The following is a 24,729-nucleotide window of genomic DNA, read 5'->3' on the forward strand; positions in this document are numbered from 1 at the left end:
GCAACAGTGCTTCACACAAGAGTCTAGTAGAAGGTATACCCCAAAAGGACCAAAGCAAAGTCACTTATATAAAGTAGCTTATAGAAAGTGGATAGAAGTGTGTAGGTCCAAATGCATTTAACCTACTGTGTAGCTTACTCAGGACCATAGCATGTGGACTAATGATAGAAAATATACAGTATATAAATATAACATATATAATGTATTAATGTTATTAATGTTAAATTTTTCTTTTTGTTCCAGGAAGAAAGAAAATTATGGAATGGCTATAACCATGGATATCTTGGGAGACACATCAATATCTCCCTCCTATATGATCTTCTTATTTTTAAATTTCTTTTTTAAATTATGCATTGGTATCCAAGGACCCTCACCACAGATCTTCCAGTTTACATACCCCACATACAATGCCACTGTTTACGAAAATTCTGCTGCCCGGACGTACCTCAACAGTCAAACAAAAATTGGAATCAAGTTAGCCAACCTATCCTGGGACATCAAATACAGGATCATGTCTGGAGATGAAGAAGGATTTTTTAAAGCGGAAGAAGTTGTAATCGGAGACTTTTGTTTTTTAAGGATTCGAACAAAAGGTGGAAATTCTGCCATCCTGAACAGAGAAATTCAAGATAGCTATTTAATATCAATAAAAGCATCAGTGAGGGGAGAAGACTTAGAGGCTTGGACAAAAGTTAACATACAGGTCTTGGATATGAATGATCTCAGACCTCTGTTTTCCCCAACAACCTACTCTGTCACAATTGCCGAGAGTACACCGATAAGGACTAGCATTGCGCAAGTTACTGCCACGGATGCCGATATTGGATCCAATGGGGAATTTTATTACTATTTTAAGAACAAAGTAGATCTATTCTCTGTTCATCCATCTAGTGGGGTTGTTTCGTTAAGTGGGCGCTTAAATTACGATGAGAAAAACCGATATGACCTAGAAGTGTTGGCTGTAGATCGTGGGATGAAATTATATGGCAACAATGGCGTAAGCAGCACTGCCAAACTTTTTGTTCACATTGAACGTATTAATGAACATGCTCCCACAATCACTGTGGTCACTCACATTCCTTCCATGTTGGATGTGGATCCTTCTTATGCCATAATTACGGTTGATGACATAGATGAAGGTGCAAATGGTGACATTGAGTCTGTTTCAATAGTGGCAGGAGATGCATTGCAACAGTTTTCTTTGGCTAAAGAGGGAAAATGGATGAACGAGTATAAAATCAAACAAAAAAGTCCTATTGGCTGGGACAGTTTTCCATATGGTGTTAATCTGACACTTCAGGCAAAAGATAAAGGGTCTCCTCAGAGATCTTCTGAAATGAAATATGTACATATTGCTAGCCCTAAAAAGGAAAAGGTGAAAGCTGAGTTTGAAAAAGATGTTTATGAAGTAACTGTGAGTGAGTTCTCACCCCCTGGTGCTGTTGTTGCAATAGTGAAGGTGCAGCCCATGACCATATCTGTGGAATACAAAATTTCTGAGAGTGAAGATTCTGAATATTTTAAGATTAATGCAAGAACAGGTCTTATCACCACAGCCCGTCCTCTAAACTTGGTTGGGAAAGATACTTATGAAATCACAGTTGTACAAAAAGGCAGTGATAGTAAAGCTAAAGTCATGATCAGGCTAGAAGATGCCAACGATCACATTCCGCAGTTCCAGCAAAGTTCATATGAGGCATTTGTCAATGAAAGTGTTCCCATTGGAACTAGCATTTTGATGGTTTCTGCTTCTGATATGGATAAAGGAGAAAATGGTTATATCACGTACAGCATAGCTAGCCTGCATTCTTTGCCTTTTGCCATTAACCAGTTTACGGGAACTATCAGCACCTCTGATGTTCTCGACTTTGAGTCTTCTCCTGAAAGTTACAGATTCGTTGTGAGAGCATCTGATTGGGGTTCCCCATATCGCCATGAGAGTGAAGTGAACATAACCATTCATATAGGGAATGTTAATGATAATAAACCATTGTTTGAGAAGGTAGCATGTCAAGGAGTAATCTCCTTTGACTTTCCAACTGGTGGACATATCACAGCAGTCTCTGCAATCGATATAGATGAGTTAGAACTTGTCAAGTATAAGATAATTTCTGGAAATGAGCTTGGATTTTTCTACTTGAATCCTGATTCTGGGGTTTTACAACTTAAGAAATCCTTTATTAGTTCTGGTTTAAGAAACAGCAATTTTGCTCTTAAGATCACTGCTACTGATGGGGAATACTTTGCAGACCCCATGTTTGTTAACATAACCATTGTCCATGGCAAGGTACCTTCAAAGTATTTTGATTGTAAAGAAACAAGGGTTGCCCAGAAATTAGCAGAGAAGCTTCTAAAAAAGTCTAAAGCCAATGCCAAGCTTAATTATGAAGATGGTTTGTTTGATTTCTATTCTGTAAACCGACAGCCACCCCAGTTTGACAAGTCATTTCCATCGGATGTATCAGTGAAGGAGGACCTCTCTGTGGGAGCTTCTTTTCTTAGGATTAAAGCTAGTGATCCAGATTCAGGGTTTAATGGAAAGGTACTTTATACAATTACAGATGGCAATATGGATAGCTGTTTTACTATTGACTTAGAATCGGGTCAACTGAGTGTTTTAATGCCGATGGACAGAGAAACAACTGATAAGTATCTACTTAACATTACAGTATATGACCTAGGAAATCCCCAGAGGTCTTCATGGCGATTGCTAACTATCCATGTAAATGATGCAAATGATAACAATCCCATCTTCCTCCATGAAAGTTATTCAGCTAATGTCCTAGAGAGCACAAGCATAGGGACAGAATTGATTCAGGTAGAAGCTAGGGACAAGGATCTCGGGCCAAACGGTGAAGTCACTTACTCTATTTTAACAGACACAAAAAAATTCGCTATTAACAGCTCTACTGGAATAGTATATATAGCTGACCAACTGGACAGAGAGCTTATGTCCAACTACACTTTGAAAATTGAGGCGAGAGACAAAGCAGAAAATGGCCAGCAGCTTTTTTCTGTCGTTACATTAAGGGTCTACTTGGATGATGTCAATGATTGTTCTCCAGTTTTCATCCCTGTTAGCTACACTGCTAGGGTGCTTGAAGACCTTCCAGTTGGTACTGTCATCTCTTGGCTTGAGACGCAAGACCCTGACCTTGGCCTCGGAGGTCAAGTCCGTTACTCATTGGTAAATGACTACAATGGAAGATTTGAGATTGATAAAACCAGTGGTGCTATTCGCTTAAACAAAGAGTTGGACTATGAAAAGCAACAGTTCTACAATTTGACAGTAAGGGCTAAGGATAAGGGTCGCCCAGTCTCTCTCTCATCTGTCTCTTTTGTTGAGGTTGAAGTGGTGGATGTTAATGAAAATCTGCATACTCCTTACTTTACGGATTTTGCTGTAACAGGATCTGTAAAGGAAAATTCACGTATCGGAACTAGTGTTTTGCAAGTTTTGGCGAGAGATGAAGATAGTGGCCGTGATGGTGAAATACAGTACTCTATAAGAGATGGCAGTGGACTGGGAAGATTTAACATAGATGAAGAAACTGGTAAGTGTATGAAAGTGTATTCAACCTTACATTGCTTTTTAGATGGTGCATGCTAAAAGGATCAGCTAAACTCTAAGCAACCCATGCTGCCTAATGTGTATATTTGTTAATATATTAATACTACCCCCTAATTTAAGCATAAAGTACAACTGTGCGCTTATATTTTGCAAAGAGCATTCCTCTCATATTGTGTAAAAGCAGACAGAAGTGCTCTTTAAGGGGGGGGGGTTATAGAAAAATTGTAAATGCACAATATTTGCAACCATGGGTTCCAATCTTTAAGGCTGGATTCACACCTATGAAGTTTTAGTGCTTTTTGCATTTTGCAGATTTGCACTATAGAACGTGTTCCATAAGAAACCATGTTAAAGACTGTAGTGCAAATCTGCAAAATGCAAAAAGCACTAAAACTGCATAGGTGTGAATCCAGCCTAAATCAGAGCTGCTTGAGCATGGTTTTGGTTGGACAAAAACTGTATTGACAGATTTAACTTGGAACACTTCCTACTGGTGAAATTTGGTATTGTAGTGAGACCATGAAATGCAATGATTAGTAATTTTTCACTACATTTCAGGACCAGTCCACCAATCTAATCTAAGCATTAGCTGGACCAGGAGTATTAATTGCTTATAAATCCCAACTGTCAGCTTGATCCTTGCCAGTATGCTGAGGAGAAGAACCCTCACTCTCTAGGTAGAAATATTGATCTCTGAAGATTTCCAACATGCCTCCTGCTGAGTCAGAGCTAGGGCTCTCCAATCAGCAGGGAGTTTTGCTGATTGCAGTGCTGTCTCAGCAGAAGTTGGTTCAATGATAACTCTTCAGCCTGTAGCAAACCAAAAAAATCACAAACTCAACAGCACCAGGGTTGATTTACTAAAGTCAAATAGGCTGTTCACTTTGCAAAGGGAGTTACACTTTGCAAGGAAATTTGCCCCGGAGATTAGCGATTGTAATTAAATTTTACTTTGCAAACACTTCTCAATCATGTACAAAGGAAATTAAAGAAAAAACAGCGTTTTTACTTGCAAATACTTGGATGATAGAATTCAGAAGAGCTTTATCCAAGTCCTCAAGCCCTTGTGAAAATTCCCTTGCAAAGTGAACAGACTATTTGGCCCAGATTCTCAAAAGAGATACGACGGCGCATCTCCAGATACGCCGTCGTATCTCTGCCTAGCGCCGTCGTATCTATGCGACTGATTCAGTTACGCATAGATATTCATTAGATCCGACAGGCGTAAGTCTCTTACGCCATCGGATCTTAACTGCAATTTTTTTTTGCCCGCTAGGTGGCGCTTCCGTCGATTTCCCCGTCGAGTATGCAAATTAGCTAGATAGGCGAATTCCCGAACGTACGCGCGGCCGACGCAGTAAAGTTACGACGTTTACGTTAGGCTTTTCCCGGCGTAAAGTTGCCCCTGGGTCTATGAGGCGCAGCCAATGTTAAGTATGGCAGTCGTTCCCGCGTCAAAAATTAAAAAATTTACATCGTTTGCGTAAGTCGTCCGTGAATGGGGCTGGACGTTATTTACTTTTACGACTAAACCAATGACATCCTTGCGACGTCATTTGGAGCAATGCACACTGGGATATTTGACAGACGGCGCGTGCGCCGTTCGTTCGGCGCGGGGACGCGCTTAATTTAAATGAAACACGCCCCCTACCCGCCGAATTTGAATTCCACCAGGTGATTTACGCTACGCCGCCACAACTTTACAGGCAAGTGCTTTGTGAATAAAGTACTTGCCTGAAAAACTTGCGGCGGCGTAACGTAAATGAGATACGTTACGCCCGCACATTTTTGCGCCCATCTATGTGAATCTGGGCCTTTGTCTTTAGAAAACCGACCTTACCTTGTCCAAATTGTAACATGAGGAAGCTACTGATCAATGGCTACTCCTATGTGATATCCCTTTTAAACAATACAGTTGCTATGACTGATTTATAATACTTAGTAGTTATATAGCATGTAAACATGCTTAGTATTATATATATATACATATATATATATATATATATATATATATATATATATATATAGAGAGAGAGAGAGAGATTATGTTGTCTATACTGGAGTTTAAAATCATACATCCAACTAAAGATTTATACAGCTTATGAATGGATTTTCTCTTGATTTGAGTTAAAGCGGTGGTTCACCCTCCTTAACATCATTATACCATTACATCCGGCATCGTAGCGCGAGCTACGGTATGCCGGTCTTAAATTTTTAATCCCCGTACTCACTGTGCTATCGATCATTGAAGTTTCCGACTCCCGCGGGGAATGGGCGTTCCTATGGAGAGGGAGGATGATTGACGGCCGGCTCTGGCACGTCACGCTCCCCGAAGACAGCCGGAGTAGGTCTCGGCTCTTCACGGCGTCTGCGCACAGGCTATGCGCAGGCGCCGTGAAGAGCCAAGCCTATTTCGGCTATTTCCGGAGGAGCGTGACGTGCCAGGGCCGGCCGTCAATCACCTTCTCTCACCATAGGAACGCCCATTTCCCGGAATATTCAATGATCCATATCACAGTGAGTACGGGGATAAAAAATGTAAGACCGGCATACCGTAGCTCGCGCTACGATGCCGAATGTAATGGTATAATAAAAAAAAACTTTTTTTTTTTTTTAACAGGGTGAACCCCCGCTTTAAGTTGCCCCGTAGTTAAAGGTGCAAGTTGTAACTTTTTTAAGGGACCAGTTACTGCAAACTTTTACAAGAGTTGACTTACCTGAAAGCACGATAAATGTATAGCTTGGTCTGAGATATTTTTGATATTTTGTAGCCTTTCCCAATGTAGGTAGGAAAATAATTGTGAGGGAATAGAGGGGAGGGATTGGAGGGTAGAGAGAAGAAAGGTCTTCTAACATTCACTTCAAAGTTAACTCTTGAAATTAGTTCTGCTACTGTGCTGACTTTTTTCTCTTCCTTCAACAAAAGAAACAGCAAAGCATTAATAAATAATGTTTTTTTCAAAGAAATGTAATAATCTAGAATTAACCTTTAAATGTTTCATTTCGGCCAGGCCAATAAGTTTGGCTGAGTCAGCTTGGCAGTTTGGATTGCTGCCCGCTGAGATATGTGTGAAAGCCATTTGGCAATATGATCTGTGATACTCTAAGTCATTAGTGGATTGCTATTGGCCCAGTGGCAGCTAAAACACCTCTGAATAATTAATCTTCTGTCTCGTTACCGAGAGAGAGTCGCAGATTGAATTACTTTACACTGACAGGGCTGTTTATTTACCGTTTGTTTAGCTCATGTGCTCATTATGAAGTGGCCATCGATTTTAGGTTAAAGGTTTGCCGCAAATCCAGATGTGTCACAGGTTATTAGTCAAGGCAGTTAATGAAGGCTGGCGGTGCCTATGTATTAGATCTTGTTTATGGTTTTCTTAAAGATCTCCAGTAAGTACTAATGTATGTTTTATGATGGCTCCATTTACAACTCTTTATAAAAGAATAAATTGCAACCCCATTTCGAAACAGGAAATTTATTTTCGTAATCCCCATACCTTCCAAGAGGACCTAAACACCCCCTCTGCTTTTTTGGACACAGCCTCCAAAGTTACAAAGAACTAGTCACCAGCTTTACCTGTAGACAGCTGATCTTTTCCCCATTAGGCCCCTTTCACATGCAGCAGACTCAATCCAGATTATCAAGGAATCTCTACTGATCCCCAGTTTATCCAAGCAAAGCGGGCTGATTATAGGTCTGTATCTGCTCAGAGTGGACATGGACCGAGCATGCTCTGCTCAGTGGGTGGCTGACTCCACTGTCCGTTTACATCTAACTGCCCTCTGATCCAACCCATCTAGATGGAGAAGGAAGATCGAATTGGAGGTAGACGGGTAAAAATGGACACAAGTCCGTTTACACCTGCAAGTCCATTGGGGTGAATGGAGGGTCCAATCAGGTCTGTCTGATATACTGACAGGCAGACCTGATCGGACCCTTTGTTTGAAAGGGGTCTTACTGACTTACTATATCTTGTTCTGCACTGTGTCTCCGTGTAGAGGCAGCTATCTTGGTATAAGTAGGGCTTTTCTTTTTCATATCAGTGCCACCTCCCCATGACTGGTGATCAGATGACGGGTGAAGCAATATTTAGAAATTAGCAGAGAAGGTGGAGGCAGCTCAGATGGACAGAACATATGAGGTAGAAGTAGGGGGATGCTTGAACATCAGGTGTTTAGAAACAGCTTACTCTTCAGGAATGACAACAGTGAACAGCATGGTAGTATCATCACTAAATCTCACTCTAAATCTGCATCAGTGACTTAATTGATTCTCATACTGATTCTCATACTGCAGATATAAAGCTAGGAGGCTTAAGAGTGCCTAGACACATGAATTTCACTTTTTTTTATAAGAATTATAAAAAACTGTACATTTTCAGATGACTGGTAGGGTACAATTTTTGAGTTGAGGTCATTTCTTAAACTATCAAGTATTTGAGTTTACATTTTTTTTTTTTTTTTTTGTGTGGGGTTGCTTCTTCTTCATGAAACATATATGCGTGGCTGTTCTTTCTTCTCAGAGGTGGGCACAGTCTTATTGTTTTGTTTGCATATTAGCTTGTGTCCCATTGCAAAGGAAGTAAGTAAATAGGCTTTTTCAGTAAAACCATGCAAATCGCAATACTCAAAGCGACTAATCTGTTCTGGTTTTATTAAGGTGGATTCTGGTTGTGAAGGCTTTACATTGTTGTTTTATTGTAATGATCATTTTGTAAGCAAAAGAATACTTCTGAAATACTGTACACCTGTAACTGTTAAAACTGAACTCTGGGAATTTAAAAAATATATACAGTATATAATTTCTGTGTCCAGAACAGAATTGCTTTTATGTCCAGTACATCTGTGATGTAGAATCAACCTAAAGACCAACTTCTCCAAAAACTATTTTGTTTTTGCTACACTGTGGTGGAATTTGAACCTCTATTGGCTACTGCCATATGGCTTCCTATTGGGGAGGTTTACTCTTAAGAAAATGATGGGAAATCTCCTAAATGGGGACCCAGAAAAAACACATTTCTAATGGAGTAGGGAGGGTTTAGAACTTCTGACAATGTTTTTTTTTTGTCTATACCTTGCTGTTCTAGTGACAGTCACAGTTCTTGTCCTGTTGTCGGATGAACAGGAAGTTAAAAAAAGTGGGGTCACAGAAATAACAAATTGTCTAGATGTTAACTCTTCCCCACTCTATTCATAACTAAAAAAATGGAGTTGATAGCACCAATAGAACTGTACACAGTTCATATGTAATACACATGACTGGATGTGGTGTGGAATGCGGCTGTCTGTTGTCCGGACACCAACCATTTAGCTTCAGTATGAGAGCTTATGGCTGTGTTATTGTTTCCTCTGGGTTATGAAATTACTAAAATCCAGAACGCAATTGTATCTGGAAGCCTTCAGAAGATGAAAGTGTTAATCCTCCTTGGAAAGGTCTTGTAGTAATAAATCTTTGCAGGCCTAGGGAGTTGAGCATAACTTGAATTCTGGCTCAGCTGTGTTGGGATTAATTGCTGCAGATAAGGTCTATGCACTGTTCAACTTCAAGGTAAAACCTCCACTTTCTCTTTCATGGTGGCTTTTAAATGCTATACAGTCAGGTGAAGTGAACCGTGGTCTCTGAAAAACAATGGAAAGATTTATCAATCATGCCTCACAAGAAGGAATTGGAAAACAGTTGGATAGGTTATAAGGCAGATAAACTTAACTCATAAATTACACCTTTAGGTGCATGAAAGTAGCACTGCACAGTTATAAAATGTACCGCCAACCAGGAATGGGTCTATGGGTAAGCAGAAGAGGTGGCCACCTCGGATGCACCAAAGTTGAGGGGGGGGGGCTGTGTAAAAAGACCTGTACCAGTAGCCTACACACAGCTCATACTAAGGATCATCCTACATCTTAAAATATGACTGTACAAATATGTACAATAAACCTAAAATTTACTAGAACAATGTAATATGGGCCCAAGATCAACTTTCCATTCAATCTATGTGCAGTCAGACAGGACCTTGCACTACATAATTACAGTTAGTTAAGTTCAACTAATAGTTCTGGTAGATCTAGACCTGCAATTGCAAGCACTACTAATCCTGGGGAAATTCCCTTGCTTTCATTGAAATGTTTATGGCCAGGTGCACAAGAGGCTATGCTGATGCCCTGATCTAAACACCTGGACTTTTTGGGCTGAGCCCTTTAAACATCAATGGCTGCCAGCTGAGTTGAAGGATTACACAAAAGATGTGCATGCCTTCTCTATTTGACTGCTGTTATTTCTGCTAAGGTAAAGTCAGCCTGACCCCTGGTCCTACTACACTGAAAACTGCAAACTGGGGGTATGCATCTACACCTCTGCTAATAGTAACTGGTTACAGGAAAGGGAACCCATAGGAAAATATATACAATATCTGGTCAAAGGTATTGAAGGCAGTGGGGTCAGTGTGTTAGATCCAGTCAACTAACATCTTCTGTAGGAGATCAGCTATAGCTGTATTTACCCCATGGGATATTTACTTTAGAGTAGATGTAAACCCAATCACTAAAACCTTATATGAGCTTTATGGGTTCATTCACACAAGCTTTGGACAGGAGTAAGGAGATGTTGTATTGCCTATTCAAAGCCTGTGTTAACCCCTTGGACTTTGCTGTTAATATTATTCAGGATTTATATAGCGCCAACAGTTTGCGGAGTGCTTTACTACATGAGGGCAGACAGTACAGTCTCAATACAATTCCATACAGGAGGAATCATTAGAGCTTACAATCTAGGAGGGAGGATCAAGTGATACGAAGGAAATAGCTGTGGGAGATGAGCTGATGGAGAAAATAAAAGTACAGTTGTTAGGCAGGGTAGAATAGGCGTCTCTGAAGAGGAGGGCTTTCAGGGATCGTCTGAAAGCAAACATAGTAGGAGATAATTGGACAGATTGGGGTAGGGAGTTTCATAGGATGGGAGAGGTTTAGGAAAAGTCCAGGAAACAAGCACAGAGGGAGGTGACAAGGAAGCTAGAGAGCAGGAGGTCTTGGGAGGAACTAAGAGAACAATAAGGTTGCTATTTAGAGACTAGGCTAGTGATGTAGCTGGGGACTGAGTTGTGAATGGCTTTGTAAGTTTTTGTTAGTATTTTGAATTTAATTTGTTGGGTGAGTGGAAGCCAGTGGTGGGATTGACGGAGAGGAGTAGCAAACACTGAGTGGTTGGTAAGGTGAATGAGTCCGGCAGCAGCATTCATAAAATACTGAAGGAGGGATAGCATATTTAAAAATAAGCCAATGAGGGAGTTTCAGTAGTTGAGGCGGGAGATGACCAGGGAGTGAACTAGAAGCTTTGTGGTGCCATTGGTTAGTAAGAGGCGTATCTTGTAGATGTCGTGGAGGTTGTAGTATGTAACAAACTTGTGCGTTGCTCACAGTTGCAAGGTGCTTGGAAAGTGGGTCCTAAGCAAGGGGTAGGAATGCCCTCAAAAAGCAAATGGGGGTATAATTCCTGATGCGGCTGTAGCATAAGTGCACCCGTGACTGCTGCCACTGCAACTAAAGGGGAGCAGTTGGGGAGCTATACAACTGTGGCTCAATGGCAGGGTTTTACCACCCCACAACCGCTAGTGTGAATGAGCCCTTAAATGTTAATGTGACTTCAAAAGTTGTTTTCCATAACTTTTAGGAAATGCAGCTTTTTTTATTAGAGTACTTGACGAGCCTTCCATAAAGGTCCTTGTTCATACACTTCCTGTAATGGGGTAAGAATAATTGTGCTCCTGTGTTGTCACAAATCTATCGTAATAACCAATTAAAGAAGGATTCAGAATGTTGTGATTCAGAAAGGTTTTCACTTTGAAATGTAATTTATTTTTGTAGCACTGAGATTATATGAAAGTCTTACTAATGCAACAGATTCTTAAACTCTAGTAGACAGTGGTGGCCCTAGCAGTTCTTCAGAAGGGTCGGTATAAAGACTGCCTTTTGTTCATAGTTACAACCTATTCACAGCTGCTCCTTTGTCTTTTGTGTGCTGTAATATATTGAAAGCAATTCCTAGCTTTGATTCTTTCCACCCTCTTTTTTTTTTTTTCGAGCCATTATTGCTTTCAACACTTTCTTATAATAATCACTACTAGTATCAAGTGAGATCCCCATTAATGGATGTGAACATGCTAAGAAAAAGACCAAACTCTACACAGATGTTCCATACCTCAACAGCTCCGATCAATCCACTCCGAAGACCTGGTCTATGAATGCATATCCAGTAATGCATATATTTTGGTGGTGTGAAAGTTCCTTGTCCAGACAATTTTGTTTAAAGGGTTCTGTGAGATCTTCTATACAGAAATTGTATCCCTTTAGAGGAGATCATGTGCCGTAATGTAGCTCTTAAAGTGTTGACATTTCAATTGCTATTGAAGTGTCCAAGACTTTGGCTGTTTCTTGGTATTATTCTATGTATTTTTTTTTTTCTTTTCATCGCTTGAAATTGAAATAAGGTTAAAAACGTGTAATAAACCAAAAACAAATGTGGGGGAGAAATAATGCCTTGAGTCAGGAATGGTATTAAAATGCTGGAGAGATGGTTGTAGACATGAAAAAGAAATGATGGGGAAGTAGACAAAAAGTTAGAGGCGACGCTGAGTACTGTTTAAAGAGATGTATATATATATAAAAAAATCTCTAACCTCACACATTCCATCTTTAGTGAGGAATAAAACATTGCTGCAAAGCTGAAAGCAATTTGAAGAGCAGCTAATTTATATGGATATTTTATTCTACCTAACCAGAACATGCAGAAAACTTGGGTCAATTGAAAGGACTGTGGACATCCTGAGGGCATAACAAGGGTAAATAGGTCCATATGTCCTCACAAGTTCTGCATTTTGCTTATGGAACAAGTAAAACCTTTGTGTGGATTTAAAATACCATTATATCATGATAAATTATATTGATATGTGCATTTTTTTTTAAATCTTTGACTTTAATGCCTGAGGGTATATGCAGGTGCCCAGACTTGTGCTGTCTGTGGCTCTTACAACTGCCCAGGACCTGGCGACTTAGAATTCTTTTGTAAAATGGTAGCTCTAGTGGAAAAAATAAGTGTTTTTTTTTTTTTTTAAAAGTACAATGAGGCTTTAAGTCTCATTGAACAATCTTGGTAAGGCCTCTGAAGCCTCATGCACACGATCAGACTTCCAACTGACTTTTCTGTGGATTTTGCTCCAAAGAGCGCTGTCCGTGAACTTCGTATGCATACACACTTTTTCAGCCAACAAACACAAGCGTAGTGACGTAATAGATGGCCTACGTGATTTTTCTGCTCTTTACCGCCACCCTTCGGGCAAACTTTGCTATTGTTGTCTCATCTTTAGCATTGGTTCTGAGCATGCATGTTTGTACTTTGGACTTTAGTCAGATGGACTTGTGTACACAGGATTGGATTAGCCAACGTAGGACATTTGTTGCTGGAAAGTTTGTGTGTTCACACAGCGAACATTTGTCCAATGAAAAAGCGAAAACGTTTGTCCGATGGAGCGTACACACGGTCGGATTGTCTGCAAAAACAGGTCCGTCCGAGGTTTGGTGTCAAAAAGTCAGATCATGTGTATGGGCCTTTAGATTTACCAATTCTGTATGATGTGAGGGCCTACCTGATCCATGCAATGTGTATTTAGTAAGGCTGGTCATACACTACATGGTTAACATATATAAATTATTTTGTACTACTGAAATGCGTCAGTCCATCAAGAGGTTCTTCTAAGTCCATCTATTTGAGGAATGCCATTCCTGGAAATTCCTTTTTAGTTGTCCAATCCTACGCTCCTTCAAGCTCCCATTAAGCCAGCCAGAAGAGGGTAGAGCTCTATCTTAAACTTTGGGTCAGTGACTATACTGCTTTATAGATATGTTATGGGCTTGATTTAAATAGGAAAAGTGCAACACTACTTTTTAACTTATTATCTTCTTTGCTATCTAATGCGCTTTCGTTTTGTTTTAGTTGGTTTGCTTAACTTTCCACTCTTGGATATTCAGAGATGGCAGGCATTTACGGGGGAGGGTAACACATTTCTTTTGAGATAATGATTTTTTTAAAATAAATAAACGCTGACCATTGTAAGCAGCCCTATCCGTGTTAAATGGTTTGTCTCAACTCACTAACTACCACCTTTGCTGGACAATTGGTCTATTAACCACTTGCAGACCGCCGCCTGTAGATATACGTTGGCAGAATGGCACGGCTGCGCAAAGCAATGTACCTGTACGTTGCTTTAAAATTGCCACCATGCAGGTTAGCGAGCCCCTGTCGTGTGCTCCATGAGTGTGCCTGCGGATCCCGCGGACTCGATGTCCGCCGGTGTCCCGCGGACTCGATGTCTGCCGGTGTCCCGCGATCGTCTCACAGAGAGGCAGAGCGGGGAGATGCCTGTGTAAACAAGGCATTTCCCTGTTCTACCTAGTAATAGGACAGTGATCACTGCTCCCTGTCATCAGAAGCAGTGATCACTGTTGTGTCATTTGTAGCCCAGCCCAGCCCCCCCCCACAGTTAGAATCACTGCCTATGACACACTTAACCCCTTCTTCGCCCCCTAGTGGTTACCCCCTTCCCTGCCAGTGTAATTTACACAGTAATCAGTGTATTTTATAGCACTGATCGCTGTATAAATGACAATGGTCCCAAAACAGTGTCAAAAGTGTCCGTTGTGTCCTCCATAATGTTGCAGTCCCAATAAAAATTGCAGATCGCCGCCATTACTAGTAAAAAAAAATTATAATAAAAATGCCATAAAACTATTGCCTATTTTGTAGACGCTATAACTTTTGCGCAAACCAATCAATATACGCTTATTGCGATCTTTTTTTACCAAAAATATGTATAAGAATACATATCGGCCTAAACAGAGGATTTTTTTTTTTTTTTTTTTTAATGTGGGATATTTATTATAGCAAAAAGCAAAAGATACAGAGTTTTTTTTCAAAATTGTTGCTTTTTTTTTGTTTATAGCACAAAAAATAAAAACCGCAGAGGTGATCAAATACCACCAAAAGAAAGCTCTATTTGTGGGAAAGAAAGGACGTCAGTTTTGTTCGGGTGCAATATTGCACGACCGCGCAATTGTTAGTTAAAGCGATGCAGTGCTGAATCGCAAAAAGTGCTCTGGTCAGGGGGTAAATTCTTCCCGGGGCTAAAGTGGTAAAGAAAGTTGAAAAGTAATAGACTTATTGGCTAGATCACTAGGTGAAAATAAAGATTAAAAAAAATGCCTAAAATAATAACTAATGAAGCCACCACATTTAATGATTGGTAAGCTGCAGTATACTGTATTACATTTTTGGTTTTATCGCTTTAAGCCTAAATATAGAAAATGCTAAATATCAGATTTTATTGTGTGTGATCAGCTTAACAACTGTTGTCTATAAACATGAGGAAATAAAAGTAAAATTATTTACCATAGCAACCAGTGAAAGTTGAGTTACACATTCTCACCTCCTAGAAAAAACGACTTCTTGGCAGGAATCCGGTTGCTATGAGTATTGCCTCCACATTTAAAGATTATACATGACCTTTTGACCATTAGCATTATCATGACTCGACAATATTTTATTACAGCGTGCAATTTGCTGAATTAAAAAAAAAAAAAATGTTTTAGTTTTGTCACGTCTATCTAGAATTATTTTACCAGAAAAATTTGAGTTAATGAGGCAGAAAGACTAATCAGTGGGAGACATTAATCACAATTTTAGCAAGCAACAAAAAGTTCCCTGAGGGGTATGTTTTGGTAAGAGGCAGCTTAAAAGGACGTTCATTTTTCTAAAGTCATTTTGAAAAAGTTGTTTTCTTGTTGCGGCCTTAGTCCTTAGTGAACGGTGGGATCTTAAGTTGACGGACTAGCAAATGGCGGCCAGCGACACAATTGAAAACATATTATAAGATAAAAAAAAAAAATCTTATCAAAACATATGAAAACATCTTATCAGAAGATATGAAAACATCTTATCAGACATGAAATCTCTTGGTTGTTGGCATCTGAAATGATTGTTTATGACAGAAACTCTCCTTTAGCCTAGGTTCACACTGCTGCGAATTCAAAATCGCTGTAAAATGCGCGATTTTACAGCGATTTTGCCGCGATTTCGGCCGCAATTTAATGTAAATCGCGGCCCGAAATCGCAAAAAGTAGTACAGGAACTACTTTTTGAAATCGCAGATGCGGCGTCGCACTGATTAGGACAGTGCCATTGCCGACAATTGCCGCCGATTTGAGATGCGATTTGACATGTCAAATCGCATCTCAAATCGTTCCAAATCGTACCCAGTGTGAACCAGGGCTCATACTCAAAGGAAATCCACAAAGGAAACAATTGTTTTAGATGAAATGACCCCTTTCACACGACTGTTTGGAATAGAGTAGGGAAGGATTAGAACCTTTTTCAGGTTTTTTCTGCTATGCAGGGCTTCCTTAAAGAGATTTTCCCTCACTTCCTGTCACAGTGACAGTTCACCAGACAGGAAGTGAGATATATTTTGTAAGAAGAACATACAAAGTTTGGTGAGGCCATGTGCACTGCTCTATGCACAGTATAAATCCCAAAGTCCCTAGTTGGTCTTTGGAGCAAGCACGAGAGGGTGGCTGTATGTTCCTACATACAGTGAGACCATGGGGAACACACCAGTGGCGGCCCGTACATTAGGGGCGCCCGGGCGCCACCCCCTCTCTCCTCTTCACCCCCTACATGTAGTGGATAGACTCATGCATAGCACAAATCTATCCATGGCCGCCCCCTATTCATGTGCCTGGCCCCTTTCAAGGCACCGGGAGGAACAAAGAGGAGACGCACTGGAGAGGACACATGGAGCAGCTTTGCCCGGGCCCGCCATGCTTAAGGGGACAAGGCTGGAAGGTGGCCGCATCAGCTCTGACTGCTGCTCTCACCACCCGCATCAAGGGTAAGGACAGCGGGTGGTGGTGGGGGGTTTGCTGGGGGTGTTAGTGCTGTGCCATGCTATGGGGGGGGTGTAGGGGCCAGTTGTGCTAGTGCTTCTCCACCGGCGGCCAGGGGGGTTGTTTGCTGACCCCCCCCCCGATAATAAAAAAAAACACCAGCCGCCACTGGAACACAAGAAAAAAAAAAGAACCCAGAGCAGGCCTTGAGCAATAGGAGGGACTTATTTGAGTTAAAGCGGGAGTTCACCCGAAATTTTGTCAAGGGGAATCGGGTAGTTTTTTTTAAAATCGAAGCAGTACTTACCGTTTTAGAGAGCGATCTTCTCCGCCGCTTCCGGGTATGGTCTTCGGGACTGGGCGTTCCTATTTGATTGACAGGCTTCCGACAGGCTTCCGACGGTCGCATACATCGCGTCACGAGTAGCAGAAAGGAGCCGAACGTCGGTGCGGCTCTATACGGCGCCTGCGTACCGACGTTCGGCTACTTTCGGAAAATCATGACGCGATGGATGCGACCGTCGGAAGCCTGTCAATCAAATAGGAACACCCAGTCCCGCAGCCCATACCCGGAAGCGGCGGACAAGATCGCTCTCTAAAACGGTAAGTACTTCTTCGATTTAAAAAAAACTACCCGATTCCCCTTGACAAAATGAGCCTCAATCTAATGTTAAAAATTAAGTTTTCGGGTGAACCTCCACTTTAAGAACACATACTTTTTTGTGTCACTTTATCAATAAAATGTTTTTCCAAACGACTAGCAATTATTTATTCCATATGTTTTAAGAAAAATGTAGCTTTACTTCAAAGCTTGTCTCTAACTGTCACTGATTGTGTGTACACATGACAGTTACTAGAACAGCGCGTTATAGGTTTGAACATTTGTAGAAAAGTAGAAATAATAAGGCCTGAGGCTTTGCATAAGATAAAAGGTAAGAAAATCTTTAGCAGATTGGCTGCTCTTTTTTTTTTTGACAGTTCCATACGGATACATTTTAACATCGAACACCGGATTCAGGAATTCTGCCAAAGCTTATTATTAGTTTAACTTTTTGTGATTCTGTGACGATATTTAGCTGTAGGTGTTCTGCAGTTTGAAAAAGAACATGAACCTCGGCAGCGAATATTCCCGCATGTCTTACATTCTCTAGTTGTACTTCTGTTGGATTCTGTTAAAAGTTGGCAAATCTCGTATTTTTGTCTTCTTTATCAGCATCGGGACCAGTAGAGATTTACAGTCGTTAGGAAGGGATACTTTTGTTTATTACATTGCCTATTACAGAATCAAAATTAATGGGTAAATATTGTTGTTAGGAACAGATTAAAGCGGTGTTTCACCCTGCAGAACAACTTTTTAGCATAAAATTCGGCATAGTAGCGCGAGCTACAGTATGCCTGTCTTAATTTTTTTATCCCCATACTCACAGTATAATCGTACATAGAAGATTCCGACTGCCCGCGGGGAATGGGCGTTCCTTTCAAGAGGGAGGGTGATTGACGGCCGGCTCTGGCACGTCACGCTCCCCGAAGACAGCCGGAGTAGGTCTCGGCTCTTCACGGCGCCTGCGCACAGACTATGCGCAGGCGCCGTGAAGAGCTAAGCCTATTTCGGCTATTTCCGGAGAAGCGTGACGCGCCAGAGCCGGCCGTCAATCACCTTCCGTCTGGATTGGAACGCCCATTCCCCGTGGGCAGTCGGAATCTTCTATGTACGATTACACTGTGAGTACGGGGATAAACAAATTAAGACAGGCATACTGTAGCTCGCGCTACTATGCCGAATTTTATGCTTGAAGAAAAAAATATATATATTTTTTTTTTATAGGGTGAACCCCCGCTTTAAGTGACTTGGAAATAAAAAGTATTTTATAAAACATCATTTTAAAGCGTATTTTTACTTTTGAGAAACCCCCACTATGTGTACCCATTCACACAGCATGCCTAAAAATGATTAGAAAACATATTTCTTACCTTTTTAGTTGTTTCTTTGGAAAAGAATTATATATATAGTAGGATATAAGCAGATTGTATTGTTCTGAATAACTTGCAATGGGCAATTACGGGACAGATATTGGGACAATTTTTCTTTTTAAAGGGTATTGACATAAAATGGGGTTTATTTACTAATGCTGGAGAGTGCACAATCAGGCTCACTTCTGCATAAAAACCAATCAGCTTCCAGGTTTTATCGCCATAGCTTAATTGAACAAGCTGAGATTTACAATTTGTGTTGTTCCCAATTAGTTTTTAATGAAATTTGACAAATAAGTTCATTTTAGGAAAAATCCGACTTAACGAAAACCCGTTTAACAAATTTTTCTGAATATTCATAATATCCAAAAATTTGTCAATTCAAAAATTCGTAAGTTTAAAAGTTCGTAAATTCGAAAATCCAAAAACCCGAAAATGCGAACATCTGCAATAATATCTAACTAGTAATAACTTAACCCCTTCCCGCCGAGCGTATGCCGCCTCGGCTTTAAGGGGTTATACCGTGATGATGCAGGCATCATCCCGGTACCGTTTTTTAGAGCCAGCGGTCGGCTTTTCAGGGATAACAATCGATGTGGCTAAAAGCTGTGGAACTATTCACAAAGCACATCGTGGCTTTGCGCATGTGCAGTGGGAAGCCAACTGTGAAGCCGCAAGGAGTCGTAGCAGGCTTCCCACACTAGACATGGGGGCACCAGGGACCCGAAGACTGGCGAAAGAACTGGCCCAGGTGAGGACAGCACTCTGTCCCTGGACAACTTTGTGTCATTTTATTAAAGGTCAACAGCTACAATATTTATAGATGTTGACTTTTGGGGGGGGGGGGGGGGCTCTAAATATCTTCTTTAATAAGGTATTTTTTGATCATGGTCAGAATGCAAGAAAACATTTGTCTGCATGGAAATGTGAAGTCATTAGAGTGAAGTTTCTCTTTTGCAAGCCAAAAATCATTCCAGCAAGATTAGAAAATCTCTCAGTTTACGTGTAATTTAAAATTCAACATACAGTGATACCTCGGATTGCGAGTAACGCGGTTAACGAGCGTTTTGCAATACAAGCTTTTTTTTCAATATCGGTTTGCGAGTGTTGTCTCGCAACACGAGCAAGATTCAAGCCTCTGCGGTGTGCAGTACCGCATTTGGCCAGAAGTGCATGGGCGCCGGTGACACTCTCAGTTCCCGAGCCTTTCCGTGGATTTCTGACTGCATTCGAACGGTCTCCGAGTATTTCCCAGTCTTTTCCGGTCTCTCCGGCACCTCCCACCTCTGGCCACATGCATGTAATAGAAGTCAATGCGGAACTAATTTTCTTTGTTTCCATTGACTTCTATAAGGAAACTCGCTTTGATATGCCAGTGCTTTGGATTACAAGCATTCTCCTGCAACGGATTATGCTCGTAATCCAAGTTTCCACTATATACAGCTATAACCAGATTTAGCAAACCTTTTACAGTGCTAATGAGCATGGCTACTTCTTGGCCACATGATTTCTGTGCAAGCTCCCTCTACGAGAGCTTCATTGGGGCCCAGCGCTCAGAATCAGACCTCTGAGCCATTAAAGAAGTCCATCTACTAGTAATGTAGCTCACAGGACAGCCAAAATGACAGAACGAAGGCAGAAATAAATTCAGAATCAATAAAAACGCAGTCTTTGGATACTAAGGGCCAGATTCTCATACAAAAAAATGGAGTAGCGCTGAGAAAAATGAAGTGAAGGCCTTCAAAGGACAGAAGGCTGTATGAAACACAATGTCTATTAAGGTGGTATAATATACAAGAGTGAAAACAATTATTAATAATAGTCCATGTGAAAATCAAGTTCGGAGCGTGACACCCCAATGTGATTCAGGTTAAGTGAAGTCTGGTTCCAATGAAAGAAATGCGACTTGCTGACCCTTACCACAAAGAAAGATCCTAACGGACCAAGTCAAGCTGGATTCACTGGGTATGCTGGAGAGGATCCTCTCTGTATATACAATCCAATTGGATAAAGAAATAACAGCAGGGTATGAGAAAAAGCCGGCCGGCGTGTCAGAACGGATCCTCAGATTGCGGTGACGTCAGCACGTCGCCTCCCAACGTTTCGTCTGCTCTAGACGTGGTCACGGGCCAGATTCTCATACAATTACGTTGCTCCTGGGCAGCGTAACGTATGTGATTTACGTTACACCGCCGCAGGTTTACAGCGTAAGTGCCTGATTCTCAGAACACTTACCTGTAAACTTGCGGCGGTGTATCGTAAATGCGCTCGGCGCAAGCCCGCCCTATTCAAATGGGGCGGGCACCATTTAAATTAGGCGCGTTCCCGCGCCGAGCGTACTGCGCATGCTCCGTCGAAAATTACCCGACGTGCATTGCGCTAAATGACGTTGCACCAACGTCATTTGCTTAGACGTTAACGTAAATGGCGTCCAGCGCCATTCACGGATGTCTTACGCAAACGACGTTGATTTTTAAATTTCGACGCAGGAACGATGGTCATACTTAACATGGCTTAGGACAACTAGGGCTCAGCCCTAATTTTACGCGGCGTAACTCGACGGAAACGACGTACAGTTAGATCGACGGGCCGTTCGGACGTTCGGGGATCGCCGTAAGTATTCATTTGCATATTCTACGCCGGCCGCAATGGCCTCGCCACCTAGCGGCCGGCCTAGAATTGCATCCTTAAGATCCGACAGTGTAATTCAATTACACCTGTCGGATCTTAGGGCTAGCTATGCGTAACTGATTCTATGAATCAGTCGCATAGTTAGGACGTCCCTAACACAGAGATACGATGGCGTATCAGGAGATACGCTGTCGTATCTCTTTGGTGAATCTGGCCCTAAATTCTTATGGCTGACTGGAGTGCCACTTTAAACCGCCAGTAGATGCGGCACGTAACGATGCCACAGAGAAGACTGATTGCTGTTTTGTACACAGCCCAGCTATGTCTTAAAATTTTAAATAACAAGGCACGGCTTTCTCGTTAGAAGGAGACCAAAGTGATTTGCAGCCTAATTAACTGTGATGATTAATGCCACTTACTGTCAGTTAGTTGGTGGAACTTATTTATTTTTCAGCCTAGAGAATCATGGATGGATTTTAGATATAAGGCTATAGTTCTTCCAGGATTAGCAAACATGACCCGCGCGCTCACTCAGATTTCAGTAGCTGTCTAATGAGGACCTGCCATGTAATCATCAAATTGGTCACATGCAAAACAAAAGCGGCACCCATGTTCAACAGCTCAACAGTTTATCAATAAAGTTGTTGAAGGACAAATTGCAGTAACGATGTTTGCTCACTCCTTGCGGTAACAACGCCCAAGCACCTTTAAACCAATCCATCAACAAGGATACCCCCAAACACTTCAGAAAACTGATTGCCCTAATTTTCATAGCAGATAGAATGACTATTGCCAGATCTTGGAAGACTCCTTCCATCCATTTTGAATTTGTCAAGGCCAAACTCTACTTGATAACAATCAATGATGAATGATCTGCTATACTAAATGATATGATGCAAGTGTCTGGGATCTCTGGTTCAATAGCTCTCTGGGGTCTGGAGGGATGAGTAGGTGGACAACTTTGCAGGGTGCAGCCCCAACCCTTGCCCTTTTCTTTGACTCTGCCCTCAGTTTTACTAAGATTGATGAAGGTGGCATACCATACTTTTGTGCTTCATCCATGGAAGGGCCAGGGCATCCTACCCTAACCCCTCCTTCCCTCCTTTGATCAACCCCCTACCCCTTTCCCCAATCCTACCTTCAGATTTACATTGGGTTGCATCCTGAATGTTTATGGAGTTCCCATCAATCCCTGAGGGGGCATGCCTCATTAGGTAGGGGAAAAGTCCTATTAAAAGTCAAAAGGCAGAGTCCAGTCGTCTGGTGGGGACCCCAGTGCTGGGGGACTCCTGGGCAGAAGGAAAGCGAGTAGAAAGAGAGAGAAAAGAGAAGGAGTAGAATCAATTGGAAGCCTTACACCCTTTACCTTAATTTCCATAGCAGCTAGAATCACTATTGCCAGATCTTGGAATACTCCCATCTATTTTGAATTGGTCAAGGCCAAGCTCTCCTTGATAACAATCAATGAAGAATGATCTGCTATACTAAATGATGCGATGGAAGCCCTCAGACGTGTCTGGGATCCCTGGTACAATACCTCTCTGGGGTCTGGAGGGATAAGTAGGTGGACAACCTTGCTGGGTGGAGCCCCAACCCTTGCCCTTTTCTTTGACTCTGCCCTCAGTTTTACACAGATTGATGAAGGTGGCATACCATACTTGTGTGCTTCATCCATGGAAGGGCCAGGGAATCCTACCCTAACCCCTCCTTCCCTCTTTTGATCAACCCCCTACCCCTTTCCCCAATCCTACTTTCAGTTTTTAGAGTTCCCACCAATCCCATGCCTCTGTAGGTGGGGGGAAAGTCCCATTAATAGTCAGAGGGCAGAGTCCAGGGTCCAGTCGTTTGGTGGGGAACCCTGTTCTGGGGCACTCCTGGGCAGAAGGAAACCGAGAATGAAGAGAGAGAGAAAGGAGAAGGAGTAGAAGCAGTTGGAAGCCCCACACCCTTTACCAGCCTCAGCTGGGCTTAGCTGGAGCCACCCTGACAGACAAGACCCGGCCTGTGTAGCAGTGTGCCAGTACAGAAGCCTCTTGGACTTCAGTATTAATTTAAAGAAACAGGGTGAGTAACTACCCCAAGCCTGTGTAGAAAAGGCAGTGAGGTGCAATACTTTGCATGTCTAGAACCAGGGGACAGCTTAGAGCCAGTGTAAAGCAGCCAAAAGCGACCCCATATCTATAGCTTAGGATGGCAGTCTCCAGGAGCTTTGGCATTTCCTGAAACGACACCCACATTCTTCAGTTTGGATCTCTTTGATTGCTATCTTAGTTGCACCATCAATCCCAGGGGTGGGCAGCGCTCTTGAATTCAGTTCATAGACATTAGCAAGTCCTCAAAGTTATCCAAGTTTGCAGTCCTGGGCATCCCATGCATCCCAATTCCCTCTCCAAGGTAAATAAAACAAAACAACATCCCCTTAACCGTTTTTTGAGCCTTTGAGAGAGAGAGTGGAAATTTCTGTTGCCTGGCTGTGAAAGACCCAAAAATCCAGCAGCTCCTACGGGAGTAAGCTCTTCATATATTTAAAAAAAAAGTTTTTAAGCGATGTGATGAAATTTGAATGTTTTTTTTTTTAACCGCTTGCCGACTGTCTAACATACATTTACGTCGTCAGAATGACAAGGGGAATGTACAGGTACCTTGCTTTGAGTCTGCCGCCTAGCGCGCGCACCCGCCGCGGGCTCCGTGACTGTGCCCTCAGAGACAGAACGGGGGGATGCCTTTGTAAACAAGGCATTTCCCTGTTCTGCCTAGTGACAGGACACTGATCTACTGCTCCCTGTCATCGGGAGCAGTGATCAATGCCATGTCGCTCGTAGCCCAGCCCCCCACACAGTTAGAATCACTCCCTAGGACACACTTAACCCCTTCCTCGCCCCCTACTGGTTAACCCCTTCACTGCCAGTGTCATTTACACAGGAATCAGTGCATTTTTATAGCACTGATCGCTGTATAAATGACAATGTTCCCAAAATTGCCTCCAAAAAGTCTGATGTGTCCGCTGCAATATCGCAGTCACGATCAAAGTTGCTGATCACCGCCGTTACTAGTAAAAATAATAATAATAATAAAAATGCCATAAAACGATCTCCTATTTAGTAGACGCTATAACTTTTGCGCAAACCAATAAATATACGCTTATTGTGTTTTTTTTGTACCAAAAATATGTAGAATATGTATCGGCCTAAACTGAGGAAAAATTTAGTTTTTTTTTATATATTTTTCGGGAATATTTATTATAGCAAAAAGTAAAAAATATTGCTTTTTTTCAAAATTGTTGCTCTTTTTTTGTTTATAGCGCAAAAAAAAATAATCTTAGAGGTGATCAAATACCACCAAAAGAAAGCTCTATTTGTGGGAAAAAAAGGACGTCAATTTTGTTTGGGTACCATATCGCACAACCACGCAATTGTCAGCTAAAAAAGCAACACAGTGCCGAATCGCAAAAATTAGCCTGGTCTTTCAGCAGCCAATTCTTCCGGGGCTGAAGTGGTTAATATACTATACATTTTGTAGTATTATGCCTTTAAAGTCCTAGTCCAAATACATTTTTTACTGTGTATTTAAATTGAGAGACGTCTGCATTTTATGTGGGGGACGAACACTCAACATCTGTTTTGTCA

At 41.7% G+C, this 24,729-nt stretch overlaps 1 protein-coding gene across 6 annotated transcripts in view; it reads left to right on the top strand.

Moving 5' to 3' along the window:
- Positions 1 to 246: 246 nt before the first annotated feature.
- FAT3 (FAT atypical cadherin 3) overlaps positions 247 to 24,729 on the top strand; it is a 573,478-nt gene continuing 548,995 nt past the window's right edge. For all 6 annotated transcript variants that reach the window (XM_040340131.1, XM_040340132.1, XM_040340133.1 and 3 more), the window contains exon 1: positions 247 to 3,554. In XM_040340131.1, coding sequence (XP_040196065.1) covers positions 263 to 3,554 — 3,292 coding nt within the window. In that variant the 5' untranslated portion in view covers positions 247 to 262. The remainder of the gene's footprint in view (positions 3,555 to 24,729) is intronic.

The sequence above is a fragment of the Rana temporaria genome, chromosome 2 (genome assembly GCF_905171775.1).
Source record: "Rana temporaria chromosome 2, aRanTem1.1, whole genome shotgun sequence".
Classification (NCBI taxonomy): domain Eukaryota; kingdom Metazoa; phylum Chordata; class Amphibia; order Anura; family Ranidae; genus Rana; species Rana temporaria.